Source organism: Macaca mulatta, chromosome 6 (assembly GCF_049350105.2).
Source record: "Macaca mulatta isolate MMU2019108-1 chromosome 6, T2T-MMU8v2.0, whole genome shotgun sequence".
Lineage (NCBI taxonomy): Eukaryota > Metazoa > Chordata > Mammalia > Primates > Cercopithecidae > Macaca > Macaca mulatta.
This window is the reverse complement of record NC_133411.1, coordinates 81,161,268-81,179,678: the sequence shown is the minus strand read 5'-3', so window position 1 is coordinate 81,179,678 and position 18,411 is coordinate 81,161,268. Positions and strand designations below refer to the sequence as shown.

General features: G+C 41.8%; 1 protein-coding gene and 1 pseudogene across 8 annotated transcripts in view; one reads left to right on the top strand and one right to left on the bottom strand.

Annotated features, from left to right (window-relative positions):
- FAM169A (family with sequence similarity 169 member A) overlaps positions 1-18,411 on the top strand; it is an 86,172-nt gene that overhangs the window by 66,671 nt on the left and 1,090 nt on the right. For all 8 annotated transcript variants that reach the window (NM_001194120.1, XM_078004201.1, XM_078004199.1 and 5 more), the window contains 4 exon segments: positions 106-145; positions 702-852; positions 5,443-5,599; positions 17,441-17,644. In NM_001194120.1, coding sequence (NP_001181049.1) covers positions 106-145; positions 702-852; positions 5,443-5,599; positions 17,441-17,644 — 552 coding nt within the window.
- On the bottom strand, positions 1,552-3,089 carry LOC106998811 (actin-related protein 2/3 complex subunit 1A pseudogene; annotated as a pseudogene).

Below are 18,411 nucleotides of genomic sequence, written 5' to 3'. Positions count from 1 at the left end.
TGCTATTTGAAAAACATTTTACAAGTTTTTCTTTGAAACTGTAAATAGATCCATAGGGAGAAAAAATAGTCTAAAACTTTGGTTTTGAATCTATCTCTTTTTTAGATTGATTCTCTAAAAGATGCCTTTGCAAGCACTTCTGAAGGTAAGAAATTCAACTGATATATCAGTAAGTATTTGAGACACTTCACATTAGGGCAGTGTGTGTGTATATGCGTGCATGCGTGTGTGGTATGTCACCCTGAGTAAGTGAATACTTAACCAGCTCTAAAATCTAGATCTAGGTTCTCGTGCCACCACTGCCACTGATTTTGCTGTGTGAACACTGAGTAAGCTATTGTACCTCTCTCTTCGTTATTTCCTTAGCTATAAAATAGGGATGGTAATGTCTACGTTGTTTGTTTTTCAAGATTATTGGGAGAGAATGCAAGTGAAATACAAAAACACTTTGCAAAGCCCAAGGTAACAGGGAAATGTGAGAAATTAATTCTACAGTTCATATAACTTGACAAAGTTATTATATAATTTAGATTATATAATAATCTAAATAATTTTCTTAGCCTGGTGTGAGAGGAGGGTGAACCTGTGTAATGTGGAGAATATGTGTAAACCAGTGTAGTTCTTGCATTTCTGTGTATTTTAATAGGTAGTCCTTTTAATATATAATCAACTAAGTGCAGTTTTGCTGTTTTTCTCCTCAGGTCATGAAAAAACATCAGTTTCCACTCGTACTCGAAGTAGTAATCTAAAGCGGCCAAAGATTGGAAAGCGGTTTCAGGATTCTGAATTTAGCAGTTCTCAAGGCGAAGATGAAAAGACCTCCCAGACTTCACCTACAGCTTCATTAAACAAGTAAATAATTGTTTATTTTACTCTCATTTTTTGTTTATTTGCACTTTCATATTAGTATTTAGCATTTAAGGTAGAGGCTATTTATTACATTGTGTAGCAGATGACTTTGGTTTAGGAGGTAATATTTGAATTATCCATATTTAAATTCTTGTACAAGATTATTAGTTGTTTATCAGTGCTAAGTGTTACCTTGACAATGCTATTGGGAGAAGTTGTTAATAAGAGACTGGCATAAACTCACTTCATGTGTGAAAATCTAGGAGAATATCTAGCCATTATATTATCCCAAATTAGTCATTATCACCAATGCTCAATTTGATGGTATGGTTTTAAGTAATGCTGAGATTTAGTCAGTTTTTTTTCCCCCCACATTCAGTTCTTTTATTTAATTTTCTAGTGGACAGTTTACATATCTCCCTCACGCTGTCTTTTAAGTTAGTGTGACAATTTTCCATAATAAACTGCTTAAAGAGAAGCTTTGGTCAAGAATGGAATGAAATTGCAAAAAAACAAAAACAAAAAACCATTGCTTTTAAAATACCAACTGTTTCACCAATTTTATATTCAAACAAAACCACACGGTATTGGCGTGATACGTGTTTTTGTGTTTCCTTGGGGCTGGCTTCCTCACCATCGTGCCATGGCGCAGCTGTGGTCAGCCACAGTTTGTCATGCTGGATGGTGGAGGCTCACTCAGCTTCACATTATCCAGAGGGCCTTGAAATCCCAAATTGTCATGGCTCCATCGATGCCAGTAGTGCAATATTTGTGACAATCTTTCTTGTCCACCTCATAAATAGAGACTTGAGCGATGCTATTCTGGTGCAGCATCTCCAAAGCCATGTTGCAGCCCTCAGTCATGGCCCTCTTGTCCATATTGCAGAAGCATTCCATGGCAGACATGTTGCGTTGGATGCTCTGTTTTGGAATCTCTAACTTGGAGACAAAGGTCAGGCAGCCATAGTCATCGTAGTTACAGAGCATTGGTCAGCAGTCATGGCCAGCAGCCACGACACTGTTCTCTGAGATGAATGACACACTCAGGAGCAGCTGGAACTCCGTCTTCAGATTGAGACCTGCACACTTTTTGAGGCATCAGCAACAGACACGGTGCTGTCGTGGCTGGCCCAGGCCAGGTGGCTCCCACAGGCAGAGAAGCTGACCCCGTGGACCCAGCCACCAGTGCCACTGCCACCAAACTCTGACATCAGCTGCCCAAAAGGCATCTTGCTGTCCCAGGTCATGCTGCCTGGCTTTTCATCCACTTTTTTAATGTGGGAAGAAAACACACTGTGTTTGAAGTCACATGATCCTGCTGCCAGCAAAACTTTGTTGGGATGCCAATCCAAGCTGAGGACTGTGGAGCGAATCAGCTTTTTAATGTGCTTGCTCACCTACCAGTCATTTTCAGACTCAAAGTAACAAACAGAAATGAGTTGTGCTTCACTTCCCACAGCAAATTTGTTCTCTGGAGGGGACCACTTCACAAAAGTAGCTGTGTGATTAATTCTTAGGATCATCAGGGTTGGCTTCCAGACACCATCTTGCTGACTCCAGACATAGGCTTTGTGGTCTGCCCCACAAGTGACCACACGGTCGCTCTTGGGAGCCCCAGTCAGTACCTGTGATGTGTCCACTGTGCTCCTTGAGTTCATGAGCTTTCACCCACTGGTGTCCCTTCTTACAGATGTGCACTTCGTGATTATTGGGACGGAGGGCAATCTGAGTACGATCCCTGTTTCAGGCATGACAGTTGATTGGCTCTAGTAAAAACTGATGCAGTGACATTATTCTTAGTGTTTTCAAAGGAGAGAAAGCTGGGGTCGAGGCAGTCCAGACGGTCTCAGAGCAGAGGATTTGCAGACTTGGGGGAGTTGACGTGAACAGGCTCTAGTCAGTTTTAAAATACCCTCAGTTTTACTTTATTGATTCATTTTACTGGGCTATTGGATATAATTTGTAAATTAGTGATAACCATAAATAGTAGAGTCAGTTCCTTCAGGAATTTAGTTGCCAGCTGAATCAACAGAACACTTGAGTCTCAACTTGTATCCTCTGTCTTTGAATCTTAAAGCAAGACTCTAACTTTTATAATAAAATTAGATTTCTGCCCTAACAGTTCTGCCAGCTGTTCCTGAGTCAACCATTTAGTTAATTCAAAACTTCGCCATTTTAACTGTCAAATTATTGTAGTCAAGTAGAGAATTCTGTAGCTATGCTTATCCTATTACGCAAATAATTTTAAATTTGGGTAATTAGGTTTGTAAATGTTTGTTTTGGTGAAAAATTTGTAATGTTAAAGATAGATATAAGGAAATATTTAAATCTAGTAATTAAAAAATGAGTTTAGAAAACTGGTTTTCTCACTGAGCCATATTTTGATGTAGTACCCTTTTTAGAAGGGTAACAATGTATTTTAAATTGAGCCTCCCAGAATTATTGTGGAATTTTGTTTGCTTTTCATAAGCAGAACAGTAGGAGTTTATGCTTGACTGTTTGCTCAAACATATGAACAACAAAACATCATCTTAGCCCTCAAAGGATTGACTGCCTAGGGGTAAAGAGAGATACGAACACAGTTTAAGAGCACCATAAGGTGGATTGTGATTGTACAATAATGGAAAGTGCAGAATGCTGTGGATACTGAGGAAAGAGTGTTAGATTCTAATTGAGGGAATGGAGAGATTTGGCATTTGGGCCTGGGCATCAAAGGTAAATAGAAACCCAACAAGTGGAGCTGAGACAGAAGACTTTCTAGTGTAAAGGTCCACCGACTATGGCCTGTAGGCCAAATCTGACCTGCCACCTGTTTTTGTAAATAAAATTTTATTGTAAGACATCCATGCTCATTAAGCTTATATATTTTAAATTAAGCATACATATATTTTTATATATTATTAAGCTTATATATTTTTAGTTATGTTTGCATTGGAATGGCAGAGTTGAATGGTTGGAACAGAGACCATATGGCCCACGATGCCTAAAGGAAAGGTTTGCTGATCCCTTTTCTACACCAAGGCTGAGAAGTAGAACTTTCTGCAGTGATGGAAATGTTTTGTATTTACACTGCCCGGTATAATATTAGCCAGTGTGCCCATTGAAGTATGGCTAGTGCAACTAAAGAACTGAATTGTTTCATTTAATTTTAATTTAAATGTAAAATAGTGAAGTGTGTCTCGTGGCTATTGTATCAGTACAGATTTCAACTAAAGCACTGACATGAGCAAGGCACAAAGCTAGGAGGAATGTTACTAAGGATAATTGATGAATAAGGTAAATATAAGGGTCTAGGCTGGGCATGGTGGCTCATGCCTGTAATCCCAGCACTTTGGGAGGCCGAGGCGGGTGGATCACCTGAGGTCAAGAGTTCGAAACCAGCCTGGCCAACATGGCAAAACCTTGTCACTACTAAAAATACAAAAATTAGCCCGGCGTGGTGGCACACTTCTGTAATCCCAGCTACTCAGTAGGCTGAGGCAGGAGACTCGTTTGAACCCAGGAGGTGGAGGTTGCAGTGAGCCGAGATCACACCACTGCACTCCAGCCTAGATGACAGAGGGAGACCCTGCCTCAAAAACAAAAACAAACAAATATGTTAGGCTTTCAAAGAAGGTGCACTTTATTCACTGAGCTTATAGAGAACCACCAGAAGTTTCTGAGCTGGGCTATCACAGGTATAGATAATGTGCATTAGAAAGACAGCTCTGAAAGCCTTGATGAAGATGTACTGTAAGTCTGAAGATGAATTGGGAAGAAGTACAGTGCTCCAGAGAGAACTGGGACCTGAAGCAGAGCTGTGAAAATGGGCATAGAAAGTCAGGAATATATTTGAAAGGCAGCTTTGGAGTTAGAACTAAACCATATAGTGTGTTGTCCAAGGTGACATTTTTGAGAATGAAAGGAGCATTATTAATAATTATGCCAGTATCCATAATTATGGACAAAAGTCTGTAAACTGGGACTGCTCCAGGTAAACCAGGATATATGCTGATTCTAATAGAGTAAGATCCATGGTCCTTCAGTATAAATGAGGTTAAAAAAAAAAAAGGTATGATACAGGCTGGGCGCGGTGACTTACGTCTGTAATCCCAGCGCTTTGGGATGCCGAAATGGGTGGATCACGAGGTCAGGAGATGGAGACCATCCTGGCTAACATGGTGAAACCCTGTCTCTACTAAAAATACAAAAAATTAGCTGAGTGTGGTGGCACACGCCTGTAGTCCCAGCTACTCGAGAGGCTGAGGCAGAAGAATTGCTTGAACCTGGGAGGTGGAGGGTTGCAGTGAGCCGAGATCGCGCCACTGCACTCCAGCCTGGGCAACAGAGTGAGACTTTGTCTCAAAAAAAAAAAAAAAAAAAAAGATAAGATCCAATAAGATATGGATAGAATAAAAGAAGAAGGGTCTAGTTTACATAATTGAGAAGATGGTAATATTATAAGAGGATGAAGAGATTGGTTTTAGACTTGTAAAATCTGAAGTTGTTGACAACATAGTTGATTCTCTAAAATGTTACTTTAAGAAAGGACTTCTGAGATTTTATATTTATCCTTAATGAAACAAATGAGAATGGTTTTCTTTTGTTTTTTAGATTGGAGTCCACTGCACGCCCATCAGAGAGCTCAGAAGAATTCCTGGAAGAAGAACCCGAACAGAGAGGGATTGAATTTGAGGATGAAAGCAGTGATAAAGATGCACGGCCAGCACTGGAAACGCCGCCACAGCAAGAGAAGCAAGATGGTGAAAAGGTATGAGATCACTTACTCAGTAAAATGAAAATAAGTAAACTAAATTTTACCTTTCGTAATCATATATTGTTAGAAAAGTATACTGATATATTTTAGAGTCTTAGAAATTGTGTGTAGTGTTAAAAAGCATATATATATTAAGCAAGGTCAGGTACTACAGTTGGGGAGAGGATAAAATTACAAGGATAATTTAGTTTATAAAAGTTTGCACTTACAAAAATTTGAATTATATCAAAGATAAAATAGGGATGTTTAGTAAGATCTTTCGGTGCGTTTAAAATATAAGTTAATTTGTAGAATTAAACACACATACACAAATGATATAAGATCTCGTATAGAACCAGTTAAAATGCTTTCAGGTGCGATAAACCTTCAATGGCACCCCCATTTTCGTTAGAGGGCTAAGAATTACTAGTCCAGAAAAAAAAATATTTGATGACTATTGATCTCACAAATTTCTGGAAAAATAACTAAATTCATGTTTTTTAAACACTAGAAAAAAATATATAAACCCTTGGTAAATAAGTAAACTCTTCATCTGGGTTGATTTTTGCAGCTTTAAAGTATTTATCCCCAGCTTCTTTTTTCTTTATCCATTTCCATTTTTTTCTTTAATGTCTTCCATCTTTTCCTTTCCACAGATTCCCTATTTCTTCTTTCATATGTTTCTTGAAAAAATCTTTCAGCTGTTTGCCAAGTCCAGCAGGCAGGTGAACAAGTGAAACTATATATTACTGATTTTGTTTTCTTTTTCTTTTTGAGACGGAGTTTTGCTCTTTGCACCCAGGCTGGAGTGCAGTGGTGTGATCTTGGCTCACTGCAACCTCTGCTTCCTGGGTTCAAGTGATTCTCCTGCCTTAGCCTCCCAAGTAGCTGGGATTACAGGTGCCCCCCACCATGCCCAGCTAATTTTTGTATTTTTAGTAGAGACAGGGTTTCACCACTTTGGCCAGGCTGGTCTCGAACTCCTGATCTCAGGTGATCTGCCCGCCTCAGCCTCCCAAAAGTGCTGGGATTACAGGCATGAGCAACCGTGCCCCACTAGTTTTGTGTTCTTAAGTTACTCTGATTTAGCTCCTGCTTCCTCTATTTCATGAAGTGACATGCTGTGTCAGCTCACTGCAGCCTCCACCTCCTGGGTTTAAGCAATTCTCCTGCCTCTGCCTCCCAAGTAGCTAGGATTACAGGTGCACCAACATGCCCGGCTAATTTGTGTGTGTGTGTGTGTGTGTGTGTGTGTGTGTGTGTGTGTGTGTTTTGAGACAGAGTCTCGCTTTGTCCCGGGCTGGAGTGCAGTGGTGCCATCTTGGCTCACTGCAAGCTCCACCTCCCAGGTTCACGCCATTCTCCTGCCTCAGCCTCCCGAGTAGGTGAGACTACAGGCGCCCACCACCACGCCCGGCTAATTTTTTGTGTTTTTAATAGAGACGGGGTTTCACCGTGTTAGCCAGGATGGTCTTGATGATCTGACCTCGTGATCTGCCGAGACAGGGTTTCACCATGTTTGCCAGGCTGGTCTTGAACTCCTGATCCACTCATCTCAGCCTCCCAAAGTGCTGAGATTACAGGCATGAGCCACCGTACCTGGCCTCATGAAATGATATTCTTATGTTTATTTTTGTAATATTTCTTTTTCCTTTTTTTTTTTTTTTTCTTTTGAGACAAGAGTCTTGCTCTGTTGCCCAGGCTGGAGTGCAGTGGCACAGTCTTGGCTCACTGCAGCTGGGACTGCAGGTGCCCACCACCACGTCCCGCTAATTTTTTGTGTTTTTAGTAGAGATGGGGTTTCACCGTGTTAGCCAAGATGGTCTCAATCTCCTGACCTCAATCTCAATCCGCCCACCTTGGCCTTCCAAAGTGCTGGGATTACAGGCGTGAGCCATCGCGCCCGGCCTATTTTAGTAATTTTGGGGAGCAGATGGGTGTTTGGTTACATCGATAAATTCATTAGTGGTGATTTCTGAGATTTTGGTGCGCCCGTCACCCAAGTAGTGTTGTATACTATACCCAATGTGTAGTCTTTTATCCTCACCCCCCTCCTACCCTTTCCTGCAAGTCCCCAGAGTCCATTATATCACTCTTATGCCTTTGCATCCTCATAGCTTAGCTCCCACTTATGAGTGAGAACATACGATGTTTGGTTTTCCATTCCTGAGTTTCTTCACTTAGAATAATGGTCTCCAACTCCATGCAGGTTGTTGTGAATGCCGTTATTTCATTCATTTTTTATGACTGAGTAGTATTCCATGGTCTACATATACCACTTTTTTTTTTTTTTTTTTTTTGAGATGGACTCTTGCTCTGTTGCTGGGCTGGAGTGCAGTGGCACGCTCTCAGCTCACTGTAACCTCCGACTCCCTGGTTCAAGTGATTCTCCTGTCTCAGCCTCCCGGATAGGTGGGATTACAGGCACACACCACCACACCCAGTTAATGTTTGTATTTGTAGTAGAGACGGGGTTTCACCATGTTGGCCAGGATGGTCTCGATCTCCTTACCTTCTGATCTGCCCACTTTGGCCTCGCAAAGTGCTGGGATTACAGGCCACCATGCCCGGCCTATATATACCACATTTTCTTTATCCACTCATTGGTTGGTGGGCATTTAGCTTGGTTCCATAGTTTTTGCAGTTGCAAATTGTGCTGCTATAAACATGCACGTGCAAGTGTCTTTTTGATATAATGACTTATTTTTTTCTGGGTAGATAGCCAGTAGTGGGCTTGCTGGATCAAATGGTAGTTCTACTTTTAGTTCTTTAAGGAATCTCCACACTGTTTTCCATAGTGGTTGTACTAGTTTAGTTCCAACCAGTTGTGTAAAAGTGTTCCCTTTTCACCATATTCACTCCCACATCTGTTTTTTTTATTGTGGCCATACTTACAGGAGTAAGGTGGTATCAAATTGTGGTTTTGATTTGCATTTCCTTGATAATTAGTATATTAGGGTTCTCTAGAGGGACAGAATAGGATAGATGTATATAAAGGGGACTTTATTAAGGAGTATAAAGTCACATGATCACAGAGTCCCATAGTAGGCCATCTGCAAGGTGAGGAACAAGGAAGCAAGGAAGCCAGTCTGAGTCCCAAAGCTAAAGAACCTGGAGTCTGATGTTTGAGGGCAGGAAGCATCCAGCTCTGGAGAAAGATGTAGACTGGGAGCCTAAGCCAGTCTAATCTCTCCATGTTCTTCTGCCTGCTTTTTATTCTGGCCATGCTGGCAGCTGATTAGATGGTGCCCACCTGGATTGAGGGTGGGTTTGCCTCTCCAGTCCACTGACTCAAATGTTAATTTCTTTTGGTAACACCACCCTTACAGCCACACCCAGGATCAATACTTTGCATCCTTCAGTCCAATCAAGTTGACACTTAGTATTAACCATTACAAGTCTACCCCTTGTCAGCTTGAACCCATACACACTTCCTGAGATCATACATAGTCTTTAAATAAAGACAATAATGTAATAATTATGCCTAACACAATACAACTGTCATTCGTACAACTGGAAACCCCCAACCCAAATAATATTATGTAAAGTTAACACTTAATTGCTCATATGAAGTCAATAAATCTTATGTCACATGATGAAGGAAAAGGGAAATAAAATGAAGGTATTTTCTTATTACAAGTGTATACATGCACAAACATGTTCTTAACCAAATAAGGAGGAAATACTCATGACAATTACAGTCATCATTTCTGCAGCTGGTCACGTGGTTGAAGCTGGTGTTGATGACTACCTTCTTCTGCTACCCATTCTGTATTCCCTTTGCCTTCAGCAAGCACTTTAGCAGGTTGTGTTTTTTATTTCCTAGTGTAGTAACGCAAACCTTCATTCCTGAAGAGTCTGGGCCATTTGTAGTCTTGCCTGGATTGGGCTGTTGTAGTTTCCCATTGACCTTAATCACAGGGCATCGTAATACTAAGAGACACCCCAAGGGATCTCCTATATTCCATGCATACTCTTCCTTAACTCCATTGTGGAGTAGTAGACTGATTTCATCTTGATAGCCTGGGTCAGTCACCGTAGCCAACACTGTAGCTCCCTCAGCCTGTTGACTTTAGGAGGAGCCCAAAGTGTCCAGGTGGCAATCTTAACTTCCAGTTTAATGGAATCATTGTTGTGTCTCCTGGTGGCAGCATTCCTCTCTCTGGAACTAATACCTCTAGGCCAGCAGAACGTAATGTTATGGGGACAGGAAGCAAAAATTTTGCTAGTGGATCACTAGGGGTGAAGGTGAGTGAGGCCATTCCCACTTTTACCCCTGGATTCCTGGACCTGTGAATCCTGTCTATAAGAGAAACAGTACCATATACTGAAATGCTGATTCAGAGCCTACACAGCCTGCTAGAGACCTTTGCCTCAGCCCTGCATAGTATTATCACCTAGTTGGTGTTGTAATTGTGATTTCAAAAGCACATTCCACTGTTCTGTCAATCCAACTGCTTCAGGATGATGGGGAACATGGTAAGAACAGTGAATTCCCTGAGCATGAGCCCGCTGCCGCACTTCTTTAGCTGTAAAGTGACTGCCTTGTTCAGAGGCAATGCTGTGTGGAGTACCATGACAGATAAGGCATTCCGTGAGTCCATGGATGGTAGTCTTGGCAGAAGCACTGCATACAGGATAGGCAAACTCATATCCAGAGTAGGTGTCTGTTCCAGTGAGGACAAACCTCTGCTTTTTCCATGATGGAAGAGGTCCAGTATAATCAACCTGCCACCAATTAACTGTTTGATCACCCTGAGGACTGGTGTCATAAGGGTGTCGTAAGGGCTTAGTGTTGGTCTGTGCTGCTGGCAAATTGGGCACTCAGCAGTGGCCGTAGCCAGGTCAGCCTTGGTGAGTAGAAGTCCATGTTGCTGAGCCCACGTGTAACCTCCATCCCTGCCACCATGGCCACTTTGTTCATGGACCCATTGGGCGATGACAGGGGTGGCTGGGAAAGGAGGCTGAGTAGTGTCCACAGAACAAGTCATCCTACCCACTTGATTATTAAAATCCTCCTCTGCTGAGGTCACCGTTTGGTGAGCACTCACATGGGATACAAATATCTTCAGTTTTTTACCACTCAGAGAGGTCCATCCACATACCTCTTCCCCACATTTCTTTGTCACCAATTTTCCAATCATGCTTCTTTCAAATCCCTGACCATCATCCAAACCATTGGCTACAGCCTATGAATCAGTATATCGTCACACATCTGGCCATTTCTCCTTCCTCGCAAACTGCACAACTAGGTGCACTGCTCGAAGTTCTGCCCACTGGGAAGATTTTCCTTCACTAGTGCCCTTCAGGGATGTTCTAGAAAGGGGCTGTAGTGCTGTAGCTGTCCACTTTTGGGTGGTGCCTGCATATCATGTGGAACCATCTGTGAAACAGGCCCTAGTCTTCTCTTCCTCTGTCAACTGATTATAGGGAACTCCCCATGAGGCCATCGGTGCAGGCTGGGGAAAAGGAGGCAGAGTGGCAGGAGTGGAGACCATGGGCGTTTGAGCAACTTCTTCATGTAACTTACTCGTGTCTTCAGGACCTGCTCAAGCCCGATCACATATATACCACTTCAATTTGATGATGGAATGCTGCAGTGCATGACCCACTTTATGATTAGATGGGTCAGAAAGCACCCAGTTCATGATAGGCAGTTCAGGTCGCATGGTGACTTGATGACCCATAGTCAAACATTCAGTTTCTACCAAAGCCCCATAACAGGCCAAGAACTGTCTCTCAACAGGAGAGCATCTGCAGAAGATGGCAGGGCTTTGCTCCAAATTCTTAGAGGCCTCCACTGTGATTCACCTATGGGGGCCTGTCAAAGGCTCCAAACAGTACTTGTCTCTCAAAAGGAGAGTAGTTATCTGCAGAAGATGGCAGGACCTTGCTTCAAAATCCTAGAGGCCTCTTCTGTCATTCACCTATGGGGGCCTGCCAAAGGCTCCTAACAGCATCCCTATCTGCCACTGACACCTCAAGCACCATTGGATCTGCTGGATCATACAGCCCAAGTGGCAGAGCAGCTTGCACAGCAGCCTGGACCTGTCGCAGAGCCTTATCCTGTTCTGGAGCCTACTCAAAACTGGCAGCCTTTCGGGTCACTCGATAAATGAGTTGGAGTAACACAACCAAATGAGGAATTTGTTGCCTCCAAAATCCAAGTGGGCCAACTATGTGTTGTGCCTCTTTCTTGGCTGTAGTAGGGGCCAAAGGCAGCATCTTACTCTTTACCTTAGAAGGAATATCTCCACAGGCCCCACACCACTGGACCCCTAGAAATTTTACTGAGGTAGAAGGTCCCTGAATTGTAGTTGGATTTATTTCCCATTCTCTGGCATGCAAATGTCCCACCAGTAAGTCAGTGTGCTTGCTACTTCTTGCTGACTGGATCCCATCAGCATAATGTCATCAATGTTATGGACCAGTGTGATAACTTGTGGAAGCAAAAAGCAATCAAGGTCTCTTTGAACAAGGTTATGTCACAAATGTGGAGAGTCGATATACCCCTGAGGTGGGACAGTAAAAGTATATTGCTGGCCTTGCCAGTGGAACACAAATTGCTTCTGGTGGGCCTTATGGACAGGAACAGAGAAAAAGGCATTTGGCAAATCAGTGGCTGCATACCAGGTACCAGGAGATGTGTTAATTTGCTCAAGCAATGAAACCACATCTGGTGCAGCAGCTACAACTGGAGTCACCACTTGGTTATGCTTATGATAATCCACTGTCATTGTCCAAGATCCATCTGTCTTCTGCACAGACCAAATGAGAGAGTTGAACGGGGATGTGGTGGGAATCACCACCCCTGCACTGTCCTTGATGTTGGCACTAATCTCCGCAGTGCCTCCAGGGATGTGATACTGTGTGTGTTTGACTATTTTTCTAGGTAGAGGCAACTCTAATGGTTTCCATTTGGCCTTTCCCACCATAATAGCCCTCACCCCACCAGTCAGGGATCCAATGTGGGGGCTCTGTGAGCTGCTAAGTATGTCTATACCAATTATGCATTCTGGCACTGCAGAAATGACCACAGGATGAGTCCGGGGACCCACTGGACCCACTGTAAGTCACACCTGAGCTAAAATTCCATTAGATTATCTGATCTTCATAAGTCCCTACTTTAACCACAATGACGTTTTGGGTCACCCGGAATCAATGTCAGCTCAGAGCCAGTGTCCAGTAGTCCTCGAAATGTCTGATCATTTCCCTTTCCCCAGTGCACAGTTACCCTGGTCAAAGGCCAGAAGTCTCCTTGGAGAAGGATGGGAGAAAGATTCACAGCATAAATTGTCGGTATTGTAGTGGAGTCCTTCCTCAGGGGGCTTAATTCAAGGGGTTCTGGGTCTATAAAGTGGCTCAAGTCTGGAAATTGAGGGGCTGTGATTCTCTTGTTTTCTGTAATTCAAATTAGTCTTTTGTCCACTTGACCTGGAAGTTTTCCATTTATATGAATTAAGTAGGAATTCAGTAGGCTTCCTATCAATTCTACTTCTGGGAACACTGATTAATTAGCCAGTGCAAAAGCTCTACACAAGTCAGATAATTCTGATTGCTGCTTTGCCTCTGTGGTCCATTATGGTAGCTCGCCCACCCTGCATTTGATGGTTGAGTGCTCCCACTTGGCCCCTGCCACTTCTGGATCCAATTATTCCCATTGTATTTAAATTTTGTAGTTGAGTGACTGTGGTTCCCAGTTAGATCTGGCATATAGAGAAGAGCAATCATAGAGCTCTTCAAAGATTCATGTGCTGCCCTCACAAATCTCTTTCACAAAGCATTGGTCAAGGGTATATCTTCTGGACCTTCTCAGCTGGGATGAGTAGGTCTAACGTGACTAATTCACTCCACCATCCCAATCTCCCTAAGCCTTTGGATCCCTTCCTCTACATTAAACCAAGGGAGATCAGGCATTTCTAGCTCGCTCAGAGTGAGCCATCTTTTAATCCGTATTTCAGCTAACCAAGCAATCAAGCTATTAGAACCTTTTTAAACTCCCTGAGCAGCAACATTAAATGCAGAGTCCCTGCTTAGTGGGCCCAAATCAATAAATTTAGCCTGATGCAACTCTGTGTTCCTTCCACCATCATCCCACACCCTTAACATCCATTCCCACACCTGTTCTCCAGATTCCTGCCTATATAAATTAGAAAACTCAGTGTTTTTCAAGTGTAGCACACCTCCTTGTGGGTTACACTCTGAACCTCACCTCTAGGGGGCCGCTGGGACTTTAGTCCTTATAGGTCTAGAAGCAAACAGGGCTGATTCTCCTCTCCTGAGGTAATGTTACCACTACTGGGGATGGTGAAGCTGTTTCTTCTGGCAAAAAGGCTCATCAGAGTTTATAAGCTCTGTGTCCCCAGCGTCATCAGGGTCCTCCTACATGTCCCCATTCCAAGTTGCAGGTTCCCATTCTTTTCCAATCAGGGCTCTCACTTTAACAGTAAACACCTGGCGAGGCTGTGCATGTGCCTTTCATTGCAGGTCAGCCACTCACAAGATAAGAGGTTGTGTCTGATTTTCCACAATTTCAGCTCTTTGTCTACAGGAGACAAGACTCTCACTCAGGGCTTTTGAAGTATCTGCTTTTGAAACCTGGAGTTAGAATCCCTGAGTTCATCATTGTTTTTCATCACTTTGTCCAGTGAACTTAGGAGCAGCCAACCAACTTCATTGTGTTCCTTGGTTCTCCACATATGGTCAAAGGTATTAAGTGTAGAGTCACCAAACTTTTTCCCTCTCAGAAGCGGTGAATCAGGAGTGTCAAATGCATTTATTTTGCATAACTCTAAACAGTTCATGCCAAGGACTATCAGTGTTCGCCGAACTACTAGAAGTAGAGTCCTTAGCATTTTGGGGTCTGATCATATTAAGGAGCCATCTCCAGAAACCCACCGACAAAAGAACTCCATCCTTAATATTCTGTTCCTCTAGAACCACTCCTGGTACCAAAGTCTGTTAGGGTTCTCTAGAGGGACAGAACTAATAGGATAGGTGTATATATAAAGGGGAGTTTTTAAGGAATGTTAACTTGCACGATCACAAAGTCCCACAATAGGCTGTCTGCAAGCTGAGGAGCAAGGAAGCCAGTCTGAGTCCCGAAGCTGAAGAACCTGGAGTCTTATGTTTGAGGGCAGGAAGCATCCAGCACAGGAGAAAGATGTAGGCTGGGAGGCTAAGCTAGTTTAATCTCTTCATGTTCTTCTGCCTGCTTTTTATTCTGGCCATGCTGGCAGCTGATTAGATGGTGCCCACCTGGACTGAGGGTGGGTTTGCCTCTTCCAGTCCACTGACTCAAATGTTAATTTCTTTTGGTAACACCACCTTTACAGCCACACCCAGGATCAATACTTTGCATCCTTCAATCCAATCAAGTTTACAGTATTAGCCATCACAATTAGTGATGTTGAGCATTTTTCCATGTTTGTTGGCCATTTGTGTATCTTCTTTTGAGAATTGTCTATTCATGTTCGTATCCCACTTTTTGATAGGAAACTATATATATGCATATGTGTGTGTGTGTGTATTGAGACATTTTCACTCTGTCACGCAGGCTGGAGTGCAGTGGCATAATCTCAGCTCACTGCAACCTCCATCTCCTGAGTTTAAGCGATTCTCATGCCATAGCCTCCTGAGTAGCTTGAATTACAGGCATGTGCCACCATGCCGGGCTAATTTTTGTATTTTCAGTAGAGATAGGGTTTTTGCCAATGTTGGCCACTCTGGTCTTGAACTCTGGACCTCAAGTGATCCGCTCCCCTTGGCCTCCCAAAGTGCTGGGATTACAGGTGTAAACCACTGTGCCTGGCTGGAAACTATTTTTAAATGGCATTTTTATTGTAGAAAATTGAGAAAATGAAAAAAAGCACATATGGGAAGTTAAACCTCAAATTTTTTAAAAACAAGATTTGTATGCATCTAGACGTTTATGGAAATATGTATTTGTGGGGGTTTTCTTTCACTTTTGTTTTTGTTTTTTTTTGGAGACAAGAGTCTCGTTCTGTCGCCCAAGCTGGAATGTAGTGGCACAATCTCGGCTTAACTGCAACCTCTGCCTCCCGGGTTCAAGCAGTTCTCTGCCTCAGCCTCCCCAGTACCTGGGATTACAGGTGCCCGCCATCACACCCAGCTAATTTTTGTATTTTTAGTAGAGATGGGGTTTCACTATCTTGGCCAGGCTGGTCTTGAACTCCTGACCTCATGATCCACCTGCCTTGGCTTCCAAAGTGCTGGGATTACAGGTGTGAGCCACCACGCCTGTCCTTTTTTTAACTTTTAAAAAGTTAAGATTATATTGTACATACTTCATGGAACCTATTTCATCCAATAAGACATATAGCAGTGCCAGTGACAACTTCCATTTTAATTTTTTTTTTTTTTTAACCTGGGTTGATTATCCTCTCTTCCTGAGGTTCTCTGGTCTCCTGACTTCATAACACTACTGCACTTTGGTTTCTTGGTTTTTTTTTTTTTTTTTTTTTTTTGAGACGGAGTCTCGCTCTGTCTCCTCTGGCTGGAGTGCAGTGGCACGATCTCTCTGGCTCACTGCTACCTCTGCGTCCTGGGTTCAAGCTAATCTTCTGCCTCAGCCTCCCGAATAGCTGGGACTACAGGCGAGTGCCGCCACACCCGGCTAATTTTTATATTTTTAGTAGAGATGGAGTTTCACCATATTGGCCAGGCTGGTTTCTTGGTTTTTCTATCTCTGAAGTATTATTTTTATTTTTTGACTCTTCTCATACTTGCTTTTTCCCCCTTATTGTGGACACACTGGAAAAAGTCCTTGATTTTCTGAACTTTGGTACATGTTTTCTTTTTTCAAAATACATCCAATCTCATGACTTCAACTGTTTTATCTCTGGGAATGACCAGTAACTCTAGACTTACCTCTCTCTCCCACTCTGGTCATTTTTATGAGCTTTATATTACCTTCTGTGTATCATCTGGTATAATAAAATAGATATTATTTTATAGATGATTTTTATTTTAGAACAATTTGCTTTCTTACTATAGAAAAATTAAAATCCCTGATTTCTCTTTTGGAAAAATTTCCTTGATATGCTTTTAGGGGTCCTACACAATGCAGTCAAATCTTTTGTGAACACTTGAGTGCATCAGTTTTATAATTTTAATAATGGTAATAAAATTCCCTTTAAGTATTAGAATGTCAGGATTAGAAATACTTGACATTAAATATAAGTTAATCGATAAACTTTGGAAGAATTTTAGAAATTGGAGAGTTCATGTTATCAAATAGCATCTCCATATTTTAATGATATGCAAGGAGCAGGACTGTTCAGAAATGACCCTGGCGTTGACTGAGACTGGGACTCTCTCCTCCCAGCAAGCAGCAGCACCTAAACTGAACTTCCCATTAGACTGTTAGTGCTTCCTACGTCTGGCACAGTAAACTGTAATTTCCCATAGGACCCAAAGATTCCAGATTTTGAACAGCTGGTGTTATGTAAAGAACGGGCATCAAGTCTATACTCTGGTGCCTTTTTCCTGAAAAGGTTCTTCCCATGATTGCCCTATAAGAAGGAAGAACAAGAAGTGGGTAGGGTCTTTTCATTGAATCTCCGACCCACACTGTGTATCCACAGAGCATCCTGGTCCTGCCCTATCTTTCCTTAAGAGCAGTGGGAGTATGGGGTACTCAGGATTATTTTATTTTGCTGATACTGGCTTATGAGTTTCCCTCTTCCCCCAATAAGACTGTTCTTTAACCTATGTTCTATAATGTAAACTTGAGTCTTGGTATAGGATAGGTAGGCACTGAGAAGGGACCCGTCATGCATGACAAATAAGTTAGTTTGTAATCATGTCCTTTTTTCCCCTCTTCTCATGGTGTAGGAATCTGAATTAGAGCCTATGAATGGTGAGATAATGGATGATTCTCTTAAGACCTCACTTATAACAGAAGAGGAAGACTCCACTAGTGAAATTTTAGATGAAGAATTAAAATTGCAGCCTTTTAATTCCAGTGAAGATTCTACAAATCTTGTTCCACTGGTGGTAGAATCTTCAAAACTCTCTGAGGCAGATGCACCAGATAAGGTAAGGGGCGATGAGCTATTTTTTAATAAAGTATACCAATGTTGGTGACATTAGGGGGGAGGGTGCATGGTATACATATTTGCTTCCACCTTAACATGTACAGTGCTTTAGGAAGATTAACTTTTATAGTAGATTTGATATTATAAGAAAATGTAATCAGTAATATTCTATAAATTCAAATATTATAAACATTCATATCTGATATGTGGTAACAAAATGAGTTTTATTACTTTTAATACTTTGTACTTAGGAAATGCTTAGAAAAATGGATAAAGCATTATCAAATATTTGAGTACCTATATTGGTTATATAGTCTATGACTAAAACAGTAATTTATATTTGTGTTAATTAGGCAGACAGATTAAGTTAGTGGGGGAAAAAATCCTGGAGTATTTTAAAAGAAATTTAATTTTGTTACTTTTGAACATTATAGTTTATGGCTAAAAAACTGTTGTATGGGATTATTTATTAGTGTCTCACCTAAGTAAAAGAATAAAACGTCCATTGCCCTAACTTACCTAATGAAACCGTAGTCAAACTTAAGTGTGGTGGCACAGTGAAGTCCCAAGGTATTTTTGGTTCTGGCTCCAGTAACACCAGGAAACTAAAAAAACTGAGTTGATTCATGATTTTGAAGAATCTTGATATGAAGTTTAATGTGTCTTAATTACAAATAATTATTTTATTATATCCTCAAAGAACTTAGTGTATTAAAATTACCATGTGACACAATTTTGAAGAAATTGAGTTGTATTCAGAATATATAC